Source organism: Gymnoscopelus microlampas (genome assembly GCF_963454915.1).
Source record: "Gymnoscopelus microlampas genome assembly, chromosome: 14".
NCBI lineage: Eukaryota > Metazoa > Chordata > Actinopteri > Myctophiformes > Myctophidae > Gymnoscopelus > Gymnoscopelus microlampas.
The window spans coordinates 19943704-19956441 of NC_139951.1; the positions used below are offsets into that span (position 1 = coordinate 19943704).

Genomic DNA, 12738 nt, shown 5'->3' on the forward strand with positions numbered 1-12738 from the left:
TAATTAAAAAAATGTTACATAGTGCCACTTTAAGTAAAAAATAAAAATTGTATCTGTACTTTACTTGAGTAGCCTATTTGTATTTTAGGATACTTATGACTTTCACTCTACTACATTTCCAAGACAAATATATTAGCCTATTTTGACTCTGAAAATAGCACACAAGATCTGATTTACAAGTTCACAATGCATCGCGAGTCACGATGCATTGTGAGTTTGTAGATCTGCTATTTTCAAATGGCCAAAATACATATGGCTGAAGTGGTTATATGTTTTGTGATAATAATCTAAATCTGCAAAGTATCTCGTAACTAAAGCTGTCAAATAATTGTAGTGGAGTAAAAAGTACCTCTGAGATGTAGTGGAATAGAAGTAAAAGTATTGAAAATTGGAAATACTGAAGAAAGTAAAAAATAACTCTAAATTGTACTTAAGTACAGTACTTAAGTAAATGTACTTACAGTAGACAGTTACTTTCCACCACTGGTACTTGAGTACTTGAGGGTGAGCAGGGGTTGAGTAGGTAGGTGAGCTGCAAGGTGCGCTTGCTTTGGCTCTCCGTTGGGACCACGCCCCCTCCTTACGTCACAGGCGTGTTCATTAATTAAGCTAATGAGCGACCCCGTGCGTCTGACTCCCATGCTGACACCAGAGACAGCAGTTTGTCGAAAGAGTCTCAGCATGTGTGACACGATTTTGCCGAACACGCCACTGAGTGGCTCAGAAGAAGTAAGTTGTACAGTTTTTGTTTTGTCTGTGAATCTCTGGGCCGTGAACCCCCCCCCCCCCCAAGATAATCATATTTGAACTGGAGACAAACCTCCCACCATGTCACGCACTTTTTTTGTAGGCATTATGTTTAGTTTGAGTCGGGTTTTTTTTGTGTGAAAATCACAACGCCTATATAGGCGTTGGAGGCGTAGTGAGCTTGTAGATCAGCTATTTTCAAAATGTTTGCCTCTTTTATTATTTGACAATGTTTGACCGGTTTTTATAGTATAGTTTGTTGATTAGGCTAATTTTGATGCAGTTTTCATTTCATAATTTGTTTAGGTATTTAAAAGGTCTTAAAAGTCATTAGCCCTGAAACATGACTGTCATACAAGCGTCATGTGAACCATGGCTAAAAAGTCATTAAATAGTCACTTTACATGTGGGGTCCCGACCCACAGATTGAGAACCACTGCAGTCAGGAGGAGTGGACCCAAGTGGGGGGAAATATCAATAAAGCGCAAAAAAAAGAAGCCTGACTTTTTATACTTCCTCGTGCGGCGGTGTTACGCGTCCAGATCTACAAACTCACGACAGGCCATGCCTTGTGAGCTTGTAGATCTGGCCGTGTAACAGATCTGCAGCTTTTATTTCGGCCTGTGTAGATTTTGGTGCTTGCAGAGTGCAGACCTATTTTTATTAATATGTAAAAATTATAATAATCTGATAGGGCTATGACTAATGTAGGCTACGTTCATGATTTAAAATTAAACGAATGCACTACAGCCTAAAGTTTTAATTTCAAAGATAGATCTGTCTATAATACATTTTAGGAAAATATCGGTCTGCTAGTGTAGCCTACAACTACATGTTTGTCTTGTAATTCCTTCCTACATTTATATGTTTTTTATTGTTATTGTGATCTGAACTCTTTGTCTTTCATTGTCTTATGGAGACTGAAAATGAGGTCTCCCCGCCACAGTGGCCAGAGAAGGGAGATCCGTGGAATGAAGGAGACAATGACATGGATTGTGAGCTACAGCAGATGGCCGAGGAGGACGAGATGATCGATCTCTACAATGAAGAGACATTTGGGATGGGTATGTAAGATTTGTATGTCCTGGATGATGAAACAAAGAAACTTGGCCCGAGGCCATACTGTCAAAAAATAAAATGGGAAAATGTACTGTTCTGACTGTGTCTAGATCTGGATTCTGAGGACACGGTGACGGGAGGCGATTCCAGCAGACCTCTCCTCCAGTTTGGAGAAACGCCTCCAGTCCCCCCAGTCCCGCACATCTCCCTTCCTCCCACCCCGCGTTCCCTCTCACCCTCCCCTCCCAAGCAGCACAGACCACAGTATGTGCCCACCTGCCCCGCTGGGCAGCGTGGCAGAGGGAGGGGTCCAAGGGGACAAAGGGGAGGGCAACGCAAGCCACAGATGTTTGAAGACCCAGCTGTGATGAGGACAGTGGAGGGGCGACCAAGCATCAAGGTAAAACAAACACATTTAGATCTGGAAGCTATTCCCCAGACCTCACTGCATGGCAGGTTGTCCTCGTCTTGGACTGCTGATTTTCATTCTACTTTCTCTTTTAAGAGTCTTGACAGTTCCATAGTTGAATGTGGAACTGCTCTGTCCTGGAGTGGTTGGGATGAAAATGATGTAAGTTTCTATTTCGAAGTTTAACAGACATCATTTTTTATTTTTGAAAAGCCTTATATCGTAATCTCTAGAAGCTCACAATGCATCGCATTGCAATATGTTGTTAGCTTGTAGATCTCTATTTACGCCAGGCAGGGTAAAATTGATAATATCCACTGTGGGATTTTGCCTGCCGCCCTGACTAAATTGCTTCCTTTTCATCTTAATAGTGGATGTCACCATCTTACAGAAGGACAAGAAAAACCTCTGGATCAATTCTACAGGTTAGTTGCTGAGAAAATATATTCTGCATTTCACTGAGTTTACTAAACAGTCATCATATCCTTTGTGTGTTTTAGGATAATGCTATAGTGTATATGATTGATGGTCATGATGGCAGAGGTCATCATCCATCCTCCAAGTTCCTAGTAGAGCCTCCATACCCCTTCCCTTCCTTCAGAGGCAGGAGAGGATCCCCCAGAAGACCCTACTATAACAGATCGTTTGCCCCGCGAGGCACTCCTCAGGTGCACAATTAAGTGATTATTTTGCCCATTTCATTGTATTAAAATTTGGCCAAGTACAACTATCTTTATTGTTTTTGCAGATGAATACCGTAATGCCACAATCCCCCCTTCTCTCCCGTCAACCTCTGACCCCACGGCAGCATTACGATCAGGTGGCCTCTTATAATGCAGTAGAGAGATATAAATTAATTGTTTTTTTCCTAAGTGCTCAAAGTGTAAATTCATTACATGTTGTTTTTTCTTTTACTCACTGAGCTGTGTTCTTCTGTAGAATCAGACAGGGGGCTTTAGGTTTCCATTAGGGCGTCCATGTTCCCCCTCCCATCACTCAATGGCCCCCAAGATAATGCAGCTTCGCTTCGGAACCAACTCTCCTAGACCGTCCCCTGTGTACAGTCCTTCATCTAACCCAGTGCAGCGTTTCAGGTCTGTCTATGCTTCATGACTGATGTGGAGTGATATGTGATGAGGACTAGACCTTTTTACATGCATAAAGACTTAATTCATCAAAAGATAATCGAGCAACACGTTGTTCGAAGTATGAAATGGGGTAACTCAATAGTCGACCTCCAAGGATATTGTACCTGAAGTTACCTGATAGTTTGATAATGCTTAGTTTCACAGAACATGCTGTGATATTCAAACTGAAGCAGACAATGTACACATACATTGTTAAGAGTTGTCATTTGTCCCTGTCTAACCCACAGTTATCCCGGACCTGTTACCCAGCTCCACCCACAACACAAGCGACAAATTATTCAGAAATTTCGGACAATACAACGGTTGGCAGTGCTTGGCACTACACTAGGCTTTGCTTTCTTTCTTTCATATTAAAATCACAAACTATTAATGCCTCTACTAAATGAAGCGCGTCACCCCTTTGTAGGAAACCAGAGCGTTGGGATCCTTACTGTGATCTCATGACAGCCAAAGAAAAGGAGTGGATCATCAGGCTCCAAATGATTCAGCTACAAAGTGAGAACCCGTACCGTGAGGACTATTACTACCAGGTACTCTAGCATCACTGATATCCAAGCTTGGCTCTATTGTGCCTTTGAATGTTGAACCCGGTGTCACCTTGGGCACAATCACACAAGTATCTGAAACGGACGCCTCCCGTTCACTTCCATCCTACGTGAGCAAAGTCATGGAGTGTCCTCTGTGCTTTCACTTATGATTTTGCTTTTGCCCCTTTGCTCACATTGAATGGAAGTGAACTAGACTGGTTTGTTTCAGTCGTGCATTGGGACTGTCACCTTATACTTGGTTGCACGCTGGTGTCACCCACCGAAAATAGCCGCTGCGACTCGGTGTGAGCTTGGCGATATGCTATTTGTGGTGTGCGACACAGGGTGCAAATCAGGCATTAAGACTATGTGTCATCAGTTAAAGTGATTTGTAATAATTTGACCATTTCACTTATTCAACGCTAGGAGTACTATCGGCGATTAGAAGCTAAACTCGCTGAAGAGGAGCTGGGCATCAGGACCAAAAAGGAACTGCCCAAGCTCACCACACCATACATCACAAAACCAGACACTTATACACCAGGTTTATGACTTATTCACCCGTCTTATGTTAATAAACCAAACCTGTCCTCTCATTTGCAAGTGTTTTCACACATTTAGGGTTTAATCTGTTCTTCCAGTTGTGCATATTGAAGGTTCCTTAGGTCAGGTTGCGGTGTCCACGTGCTACTCGCCTCGACGTGCCATTGGCGCCGTCCACGCTGCTAAAGTTCCACACAAGGTTCCAAACGAGGTGATGGTGTGATTTAAATAATAATTTAAGACGTCCTCTGACAATTTTTAATGAGGCTTTGCTTTCCTCTGTAATCAGAAATTTGTATTTATTCATAACAGGAACAGAAAGACACCAGACAGCAGAGATTAGACCTCCTCAACAAAATTGAAAAGGTAAAATGGTTTCTAGTCGCACGTCTTGTTTGTGACTCCAAAAAGTAGGTGTCATACTGTATGTATCATACCTGTCCTGCAGCTGTTCATAGTGCTGTTGGAAGTAGAGGACGCAGAGAGGGTGAAGACCTCTGTGTTGACGGAGGCAGAGGAAACGAGGCAGAGAGAGAATACTCAGAGAAAGGTGAAGCACATCTACTCGGAGCTAAAAGACCCTGATACTCCGTGAGTACTCCACAGCACTCTTAAGAAATTGATTTTGACACACTTGTCCAAAACGAGATCATTTATGAACTTGACGAACAGACAATGATTGCTAAAATGAAAGTAACATAGGTAACCATATTATTGAAGGTGGTGGCCAAATGACCTTTTGGGACGTAGTCCTTAGTGCTACTGACAGCCAGAGTAATGATTTTCGAAAATCTCCACTGCAGAGAGTTGGGTGAAGAGTTCCTGCCTTGTCTACTGATCTCCAAAGGCAAGAAACTGCTGGCCAGACTTATTACATTTTTGGACCATGATTCCACTCTTCTTGCGCTGCGGGCAGTGAGCTCTCATTTGCATACACTGATGGCCAGAGATACAGATGAGGTGAGGGATCTATGATGAATCCTTTTTGTGAAATGCAGAGCTGTTTAAGTGGATCTTAGGTATAAGATGTCTTCCATCCCTACTTCTCAGTCTCTTCCGGTTCTCTTCCCACCTCTTCGGATTGTGATTGGAGGCCTGACCTTCAGCCAGCTCGTTGGGGTCCTCAAGATTCTGACAATATCAGAGTCTCTAACAACATACGAGTGCCTGACGCTAGCATGTCAAAACAAGGTCTGTCCTTCCTATAGCTGCTTTGCTTTCATTCACTTTTTTGTTGGACACTTTACTCAGCAACTTCAAACTTGGTGGGGGTCTGTCTTTTTGGACTGAATCAGTGTTTCTTCCTACCCCTCCCCTTTCCCTGTGTTTTTTGTCTCTTTTTAGTTTGGGCTGTCTTTGCTTTACGCCCTCCTGTCCCAAGGAGAAAGGCTGCTCTCCTCAGGCGCTCCACTGGAGCCCAGCATTGGTGACTTTGAGACCTGGTGAGAATTTTCAATCTAATATTCCCATAGGACCTATATTTTATATTTCTGTCGTTTTTAACATGCCGTTGGAGTAAATCTGCTGTCCTTTGTGCTTCTTCAGGACGGATACAATTTTCCAGGTGGCAGGACAGCTATCCCAGTGTTCCTTGGTAGAGCCCCTCTTCATGCCGCCTAACCTGCTCACTCTCTTCTGTCGTTACCTGGACAAGCGTACTGTTCACCAGCTGAAGAGCAACATAGAGTGAGTCCTTCACACACTGATAGGTGTTTTTAATAAAATCATAAGACTTGGTCTGTAAAGTGCTATTAACAAATGTAACATTATTGTACCTGCTAATCACTTTAAATCAACAAATTTAATTGTGTGTTTTCATAAGAATGGATATTTATTTAATTTGTTCTCTTTATCTAGATCTGCTACAGGATTCCTAGCTCTTGCATCATGAACTTGGGACAGGCTGAATCAGTTCTTCAGCCAGTGACAAGGATGTGGTGAGCAGTAGACTGCAGTGAAAGGAGTACAAGCATAGCCCAGTATTCATTATAACTGTCTAGTTATGTGTTGTACTGTGTAGTTTGTGTTTAAAAACACACTGATTGCTATTCCCCCTTTTTTTTTCTCCCTCACCCTCACTTATTATTTTTTTCTCTGCACTCTCAAAACTGTTTCCTCTTTGTATTTCCTTTGTCTTGTCTTTTACTCTCCTCCCTCTGGTCCCCAGGGCCCAAGAGTTCGAAATTCTTGTCTGAGTAGATCAGATATACATTTTGGGTAGTTCAAAACAAAAAAACAGCATTGGGATCACTTTGATACACGATTTGTGATCATAGAATTATCTCTGCAAACATTATGTCAATAATAAATTAATCTCATATCTTTAAAACCAAAACTCCAAATCTGTTTCACCCGGATAGGGATTAAAAGTTTTGAACTCTTGGACCCAGTAGATGTAGCAATGCAAGTTGATTTTGTTTGGAACCCTCAGACAAAGTGCTACCACCTTCTCCCATGTAAATTTGTCAAACAGTGTAGTTGGTGGAATGGCCAGTAGGTAGAGCTGATGGATTCATCAGAGTTCCAACGTACCATTTATAACCTAGATGGCACCACTACCTCAAGTCAGTGCATTGTTATCAGGCCAACTGTCAGACATTTAGAGCAAAAAAGTATTGTTGTAGACTGAGATGCCTGTTGTCACTGCATACACTATTTTTGATCAAAGACTTTGGAGACTGATGGGGTGATGGAGGATTGTATAGTAATGTATGAGTGTACAGCTATGTTCATTATTGTAATTAATTTATGAAATGGCACATTGAAATGCTGTGCAAATTTTGGGTTCTTTATATAAAAACACGTAGAATGTATGCATTGAGCATGCATATATGGGTTACAATACTACCATACTAAATATGCTGTATTTTCAATCTTTAAATGTTTCAGTTGTAAAAGTTTTATTTAAGAGTTATTTTGGAAACAGTATTTAATTTGCACTATTGTATAGCACGTAAGCATAAGAAATAAAATTCTTTAAAAAAATAAGCTTGTCTTGACATTTCTGACATACTGTTTGAGGACAAAGCAGTGAGTAAACAGCTTTGCATTATTACATTGTTATATGATGGGTTACATATGCATCAATAATCAGTTACACTAAGATGCAAGGGAGATGAATGCCCTCATGTTATAAAATATACACTCTCCATGCAAGTTCCTGCTATTGCCTTTCATGTATTTGTAGTTCAACTATGGAGCAAGTTGAGACTTGAAGTTGAGTATTTATTCAAAAAGGCCACAGGGGCCAAGCTGTAATTGTACATATAATTGATAAAAAACATAATTAAGTAGTGAGTGGAACGGGAAGGGTTTCATCCAATACCGGCTCGTTCAAAGGTCCCCTCAAAACAAACATGTTATTGTGATCAGAGCGATCAACTGAAACCCTGGTTAAAATGATGTTCCAGACAATGCAAGAACAGACATGAAATGAGGTAAGAATCAAACCCATTTCATGGACCAGAAGCTTCAAATTACCAGATGCACAATATGATGGCAATACATGGGTTGTATTAATGTTCAGATTAACAGACCATCAAGTGATAAATAGCATATTGAAATAAATATTTGCACATTGTCAAGTTTCTGAGCATTGGTTGCTTGGATCATAAATTTAGAGGTGTTCATGTCCTGTGTAGGCCGTGTGTAATGGTGGATCTACTGCTGGTACTGCACTCTTGAGGCCAAGCCAGCTGCTCCTGCCAAAAGAAACAAGAGGCTTGAAAAGAATTAATGTATGGTGAATGACTACTTTGCACTTCTGTTTAAACTGGCAGCAGACCCCTGCTTGTATAAATCTGAGCAAACTGCAACATAAGTCTGCTTCAACAGAACAAGACATGCATACCCGTAGAGATGCACTTCACATAAATACTGTTCAACATTTAACTTAACAGGTTTTTCGGTAGGCTATTAGAAGTGAAATCAGTTGGAAACGGGAGACAAATCCATTCATTAACCACTTTCAACCTGGCGTCCCAATTTTGGGAAAGTCATCGGTGAAAAAAGAAAAACACATTTCAAAGATTTTCATCAACAAAAAAGCAAAAACTTATGCTACAAACTCATGTTGCAAACGCACAAGCACAATGGTCTTCTATATCCCCTATTTTTTGTTATTTTTGAAACTTGAAGTATTAAGGGCCTTACTACCACTTAAGCCATATTTTATACTGAAGGCTGATTGTTACTGTATACATCTTGTGCTTTATTACTCTTATGAAACTTTTTTTTTGTACATAATACATTTTAGATGGCTACATTTTTAGCCATTGTAAAATGTTATGTACTGCAGTCGTTATATTTTGAGCCGTTATAACATTTTAGGTACTCTAGTTAGTTACTACAGTTTTAACAGTTTACTTTTTGCTCACTACAATGTGGTCCAGATTTCAAACCTTTTTGCTGAAGGGCATCTGGCTCAAGTCAGTGATAATCCTGTACTGCGCAGAAACACCTCTATGTGACATTCCTAGAGAGGGAAGCTGATTGGAGTGACGTGATGTGACTCTAGCCTAGGGAAGGAAAAGAGTGAATCCATGTGAACCATCCTTATGCCAATATTATATTTCTAATTGCGTGCGCACATATACACACACACACACACACACACACACACACACACACACACACACACACACACACACACACCACACCACACCACACCACACCACACCACACCACACCACACCACACCACACCACACCACACACACACACACACAACATTCTGCTCGCATTCATGCTGCCTGCCTGGAGGAAGAACCCCAACTTATTTGCGTGACGTTTTGACCTTTCCTCTATATCTCAGAATATCCAATGGGCAGATTGCAGGATGAACCCTACTGATTTTGGCTGGATGGCAGCGGTGCACCCGTGTTGCCAGCAGGGCTTTTAGACTCTTTTACGCCCAATCCTAATGTCCACACTCACAGACTCATGGACTTTGAGGTGCATTCCCACCATATCTGTGAGAGCTTAGGGCTGTCCCACTGTCAAATCATCAAGTGCTCGAGGACTCTCTCACAGACTTTCTGATCCCTTTATGCTCACTGTCCATAAGTCTGCATTTCTGCAGACCTTGCCTGTGGGAATTACCCCCGGTTCATAGCATTATGAAGTTAAATAAGAGGTATACCAGTGCAAGCCAGAAGCACAAACAAAAGTAAACAAATGTAAGGACATACTACAAGAACAATATGTTTACATGTATAAACACAGCTCACTGGTGATTCATACTCAGCCAGAACTGTGCGTGTAGTTTTATGAAGGCATGATGATTTACAAATATGGGGGGGGGGGGGGGGGGGGATTGGGATTGGGCCTAAATCTTCAGATTCAGATTCAACTTTATTGTCCCAATACATTACGGATGTAAAAGAGTGGGTGAAATTAGCTTCTGTACAGCTCCCTACATTTACAGTTTCAAGGAAGGGTTAGAAAAGAGAATGAAAAGAATGGAGAGGATAAGAAACAAGGAAACAAGTAAAAATCTAATATACAAATTTAACTGTTTTGATGTATCCTCAATAAAAATAAAGTTATAAAAAAAAAAATCTAATATACAACGTCAAATATACATAAGGTCTAATAAAAATAAATTGCAATAGAAGGTAGAAATGCTTCTTGTGCAGTTAGAGAAACATATCCAGCAGATATAAACAGCAGGTAAAAATAAATCACAGTTGTGTGTGTGTATGGTTTACGTAACAGCAGTAGATATACAGAAACTGATGCTTGTGCGAATGGTCTCTTGTGAGACATCCTTTAGCAACAGATATCACAGCTGATATATGTATACAGTGACAGTGCTGGTGTCGCCACAGCGGAGTGCAGCTGCAGTCAATACCCCAAAAAATTATCCTGTGTGGCGGCCTGTGTCGTCAATACATCCTGGCACCGGGCGGGTCTAAGCACTTGTTGAACAACCTGCAGCAATGTTGCCAGGTGGAAACTGTTCAGAAGTCTGGTGATGTCGCTTTTGATACATATTTCTTGCCTGGCTGTGGCCGCTGCAGCAGTGTGGACAGATTGTGGCTGGGGTGATGAGTGTCCTTGACAATGACAATCCACACAACTTTGTCTACACACTGCTTCTCGTATTCCCTGGAGCAAGGGGAGTTTACCTCTGACGAAGCGCAGGGCATCATCGGAGGTGTGCTTCCATTATGTTCTTGTTACAGACCACAATGGTTGATGTCCAAGAACTGCCTCACACTTGCACAAGCTTTAAATTGTTTTCTTGACTGGTCATGCCTTCAGAATGCACCCCAATGGGAGACTTCCATCTCAGGACTACTGCAATACCCCACCATGTTTTAATGTGTTTTGGTCTGTCTGTGATCCCCTCCAACCTACAGACAGACCAGATAAATCCCTATGTTGGCAGACAGAGCCAATATTGTTCTATTGTCTGGGAGTGGGCTGGAATGTGGGACCAGGGTGACACACTGTGTGCCTGTGGGTGTATAGAGTGTTTAAATGGAATAGCTATACGAAATGTGGATAGTTGCTTGTAGAGCCATATACACTACACTATGTGTCTGGAGGCAATGTGATATATAGACTGGCATCAGTGTGGATCTCTACTTAAAGCATCATTTATATTATATGGTATGTCAAGTGTTATGCATAAATGGAGGTGTATTTACGATAATCTAAATCTAGATTAATCTAGCTCACCAAATATTATTTATTTTAAGGCAAGCTGTATTATGGGAGGTGTCTGGAGGGTTACCATGGAAATGGCTGAGATTCTGAAACATGTCATGAAAGACATATTTATGCATAGCACACATTCTCCTTGAATGTTACCGTATAGGTGCCATTTCATATGCTCCATGGCGCTAATGTCAAGGCCTTTGATGTAATAGTTGTCCATATAATCTGCAGTGTTTAATGAGGGGAGCTATCAATCAGAGTTGCTCCCTGGCGCTGTCTGTCTGTGTTTATTAACCATTCTGCCACCCCCACATCTGTGTCCTTTAGGATTGTTTATCTATGGGCTCCCTGGCCCCCCGAACCTATGCTTCACTGAAAAGGGCTATGCTGGGTTAATGACTGTGGCTTGTAACATTACTGTTCTTGTGACCACATAATATCAACAATTTGACACAGCATGCCATGTCCCAGTGTGATTGACTCATAGACCAAGGCACAGGTACTGTGAAAAAATATATATTTCAAAATGTGTGACTAGGTGAGAAACATGCACCCTGCTCATGTCAATGTTTCAAGATATTTCGCAGTGCATTTTCTGCTTAACACTGTTGCCATTTATGGAAATACTTACAACGTTTTTTAAATTTATTATCAAAGCCCTGCCCAAAACACAGAATTCACATCCATCCCTTTGTGCATGCTTGTAGTGGACTTAAAAGTTACTTTGCAGAGGGAAAATATATTTTCAATTGTACTGTATACCCAACATTAGTTGTCAGAGTCTGCTGGCTCTCAGCAAATGATTTAAGGACCAGAGCTTAGTGGGCAGCCTGCTATCAGTGCTGTGCACACGCACCTGGGTTTGTATACACATAGCTGAGACGGCTAACTGGAGCCTGAGAATCCTTGTCAAACTGTGGTTACATTGTGTTTTTGCACCTAATTTTTTGTATGGTAGGCAGAGCGACACACTAACATCCTGCCAGGCACCTCAAATCACACACCCACCTCAGTTGTGGCTCCAACATCTCCATCTGGATGTCCAGTAGCACCTCAGAGGGGTGACATCAATCAATCAGCTACAGGCTACCCCAGCAGTAACAGCTCTGTTTGGTTATTTTCTTTACTTCAGTGGTACAGTAGTATGTGGTTTGTGGTGCATTTTCAAAGCTTTGCTTTCTGCCTTACTCAGGTTTGCAGTACTACTTACAGTAATGATGATAAAGTATTAGTACTGTAGGTAGGCCTTACCGTACTTTAGTTCAGAGAGGATATAATTCAGACAGCGGGAGTCATGGATACAGTCAGAGACAAGGAATTTTAGTGATTATTTTTCTTTGCTGTGCCTGAAAACCATATTGACAACACGTGTGTGTGTGTGTGTGTGTGTGTGTGTGTGTGTGTGTGTGTGTGTGTGTGTGTGTGTGTGTGTGTGTGTGTGTGTGTGTGTGTGTGTGTGTGTGTGCGTGTGCGTGTGTGTGTGTGTGTGTATGTGTGTGTGTGTGTGTGTGTGTGTTTGTGCGCGCGTGTGTTTGTACGCATGAGTGCGCGCACACGCGTGTGTGTGTGTCTGTGTGGGAGGTCTAGAAGAGGTGTCATTGTGTTTGTGTGTAGGCCTATGTTTTATAGAGGTTTAGATAAAT

General features: G+C 41.6%; 1 protein-coding gene across 1 annotated transcript; it reads left to right on the plus strand.

The window, feature by feature from the left end:
- Positions 1-1735: 1735 nt before the first annotated feature.
- patl2 (PAT1 homolog 2) lies at positions 1736-6324 on the plus strand (the record flags this gene model as incomplete). Its single annotated transcript, XM_084078234.1, has 16 exons — positions 1736-1811; positions 1917-2206; positions 2312-2377; positions 2964-3035; positions 3161-3309; positions 3591-3665; positions 3770-3893; positions 4317-4434; positions 4532-4644; positions 4752-4799; positions 4882-5024; positions 5237-5393; positions 5484-5624; positions 5778-5875; positions 5979-6119; positions 6291-6324. The coding sequence occupies 16 exons, from the start codon at positions 1736-1738 to the stop codon at positions 6322-6324; spliced, it is 1845 nt and encodes a 614-aa protein (XP_083934360.1).
- Between the last annotated feature and the right edge of the window lie 6414 nt (positions 6325-12738).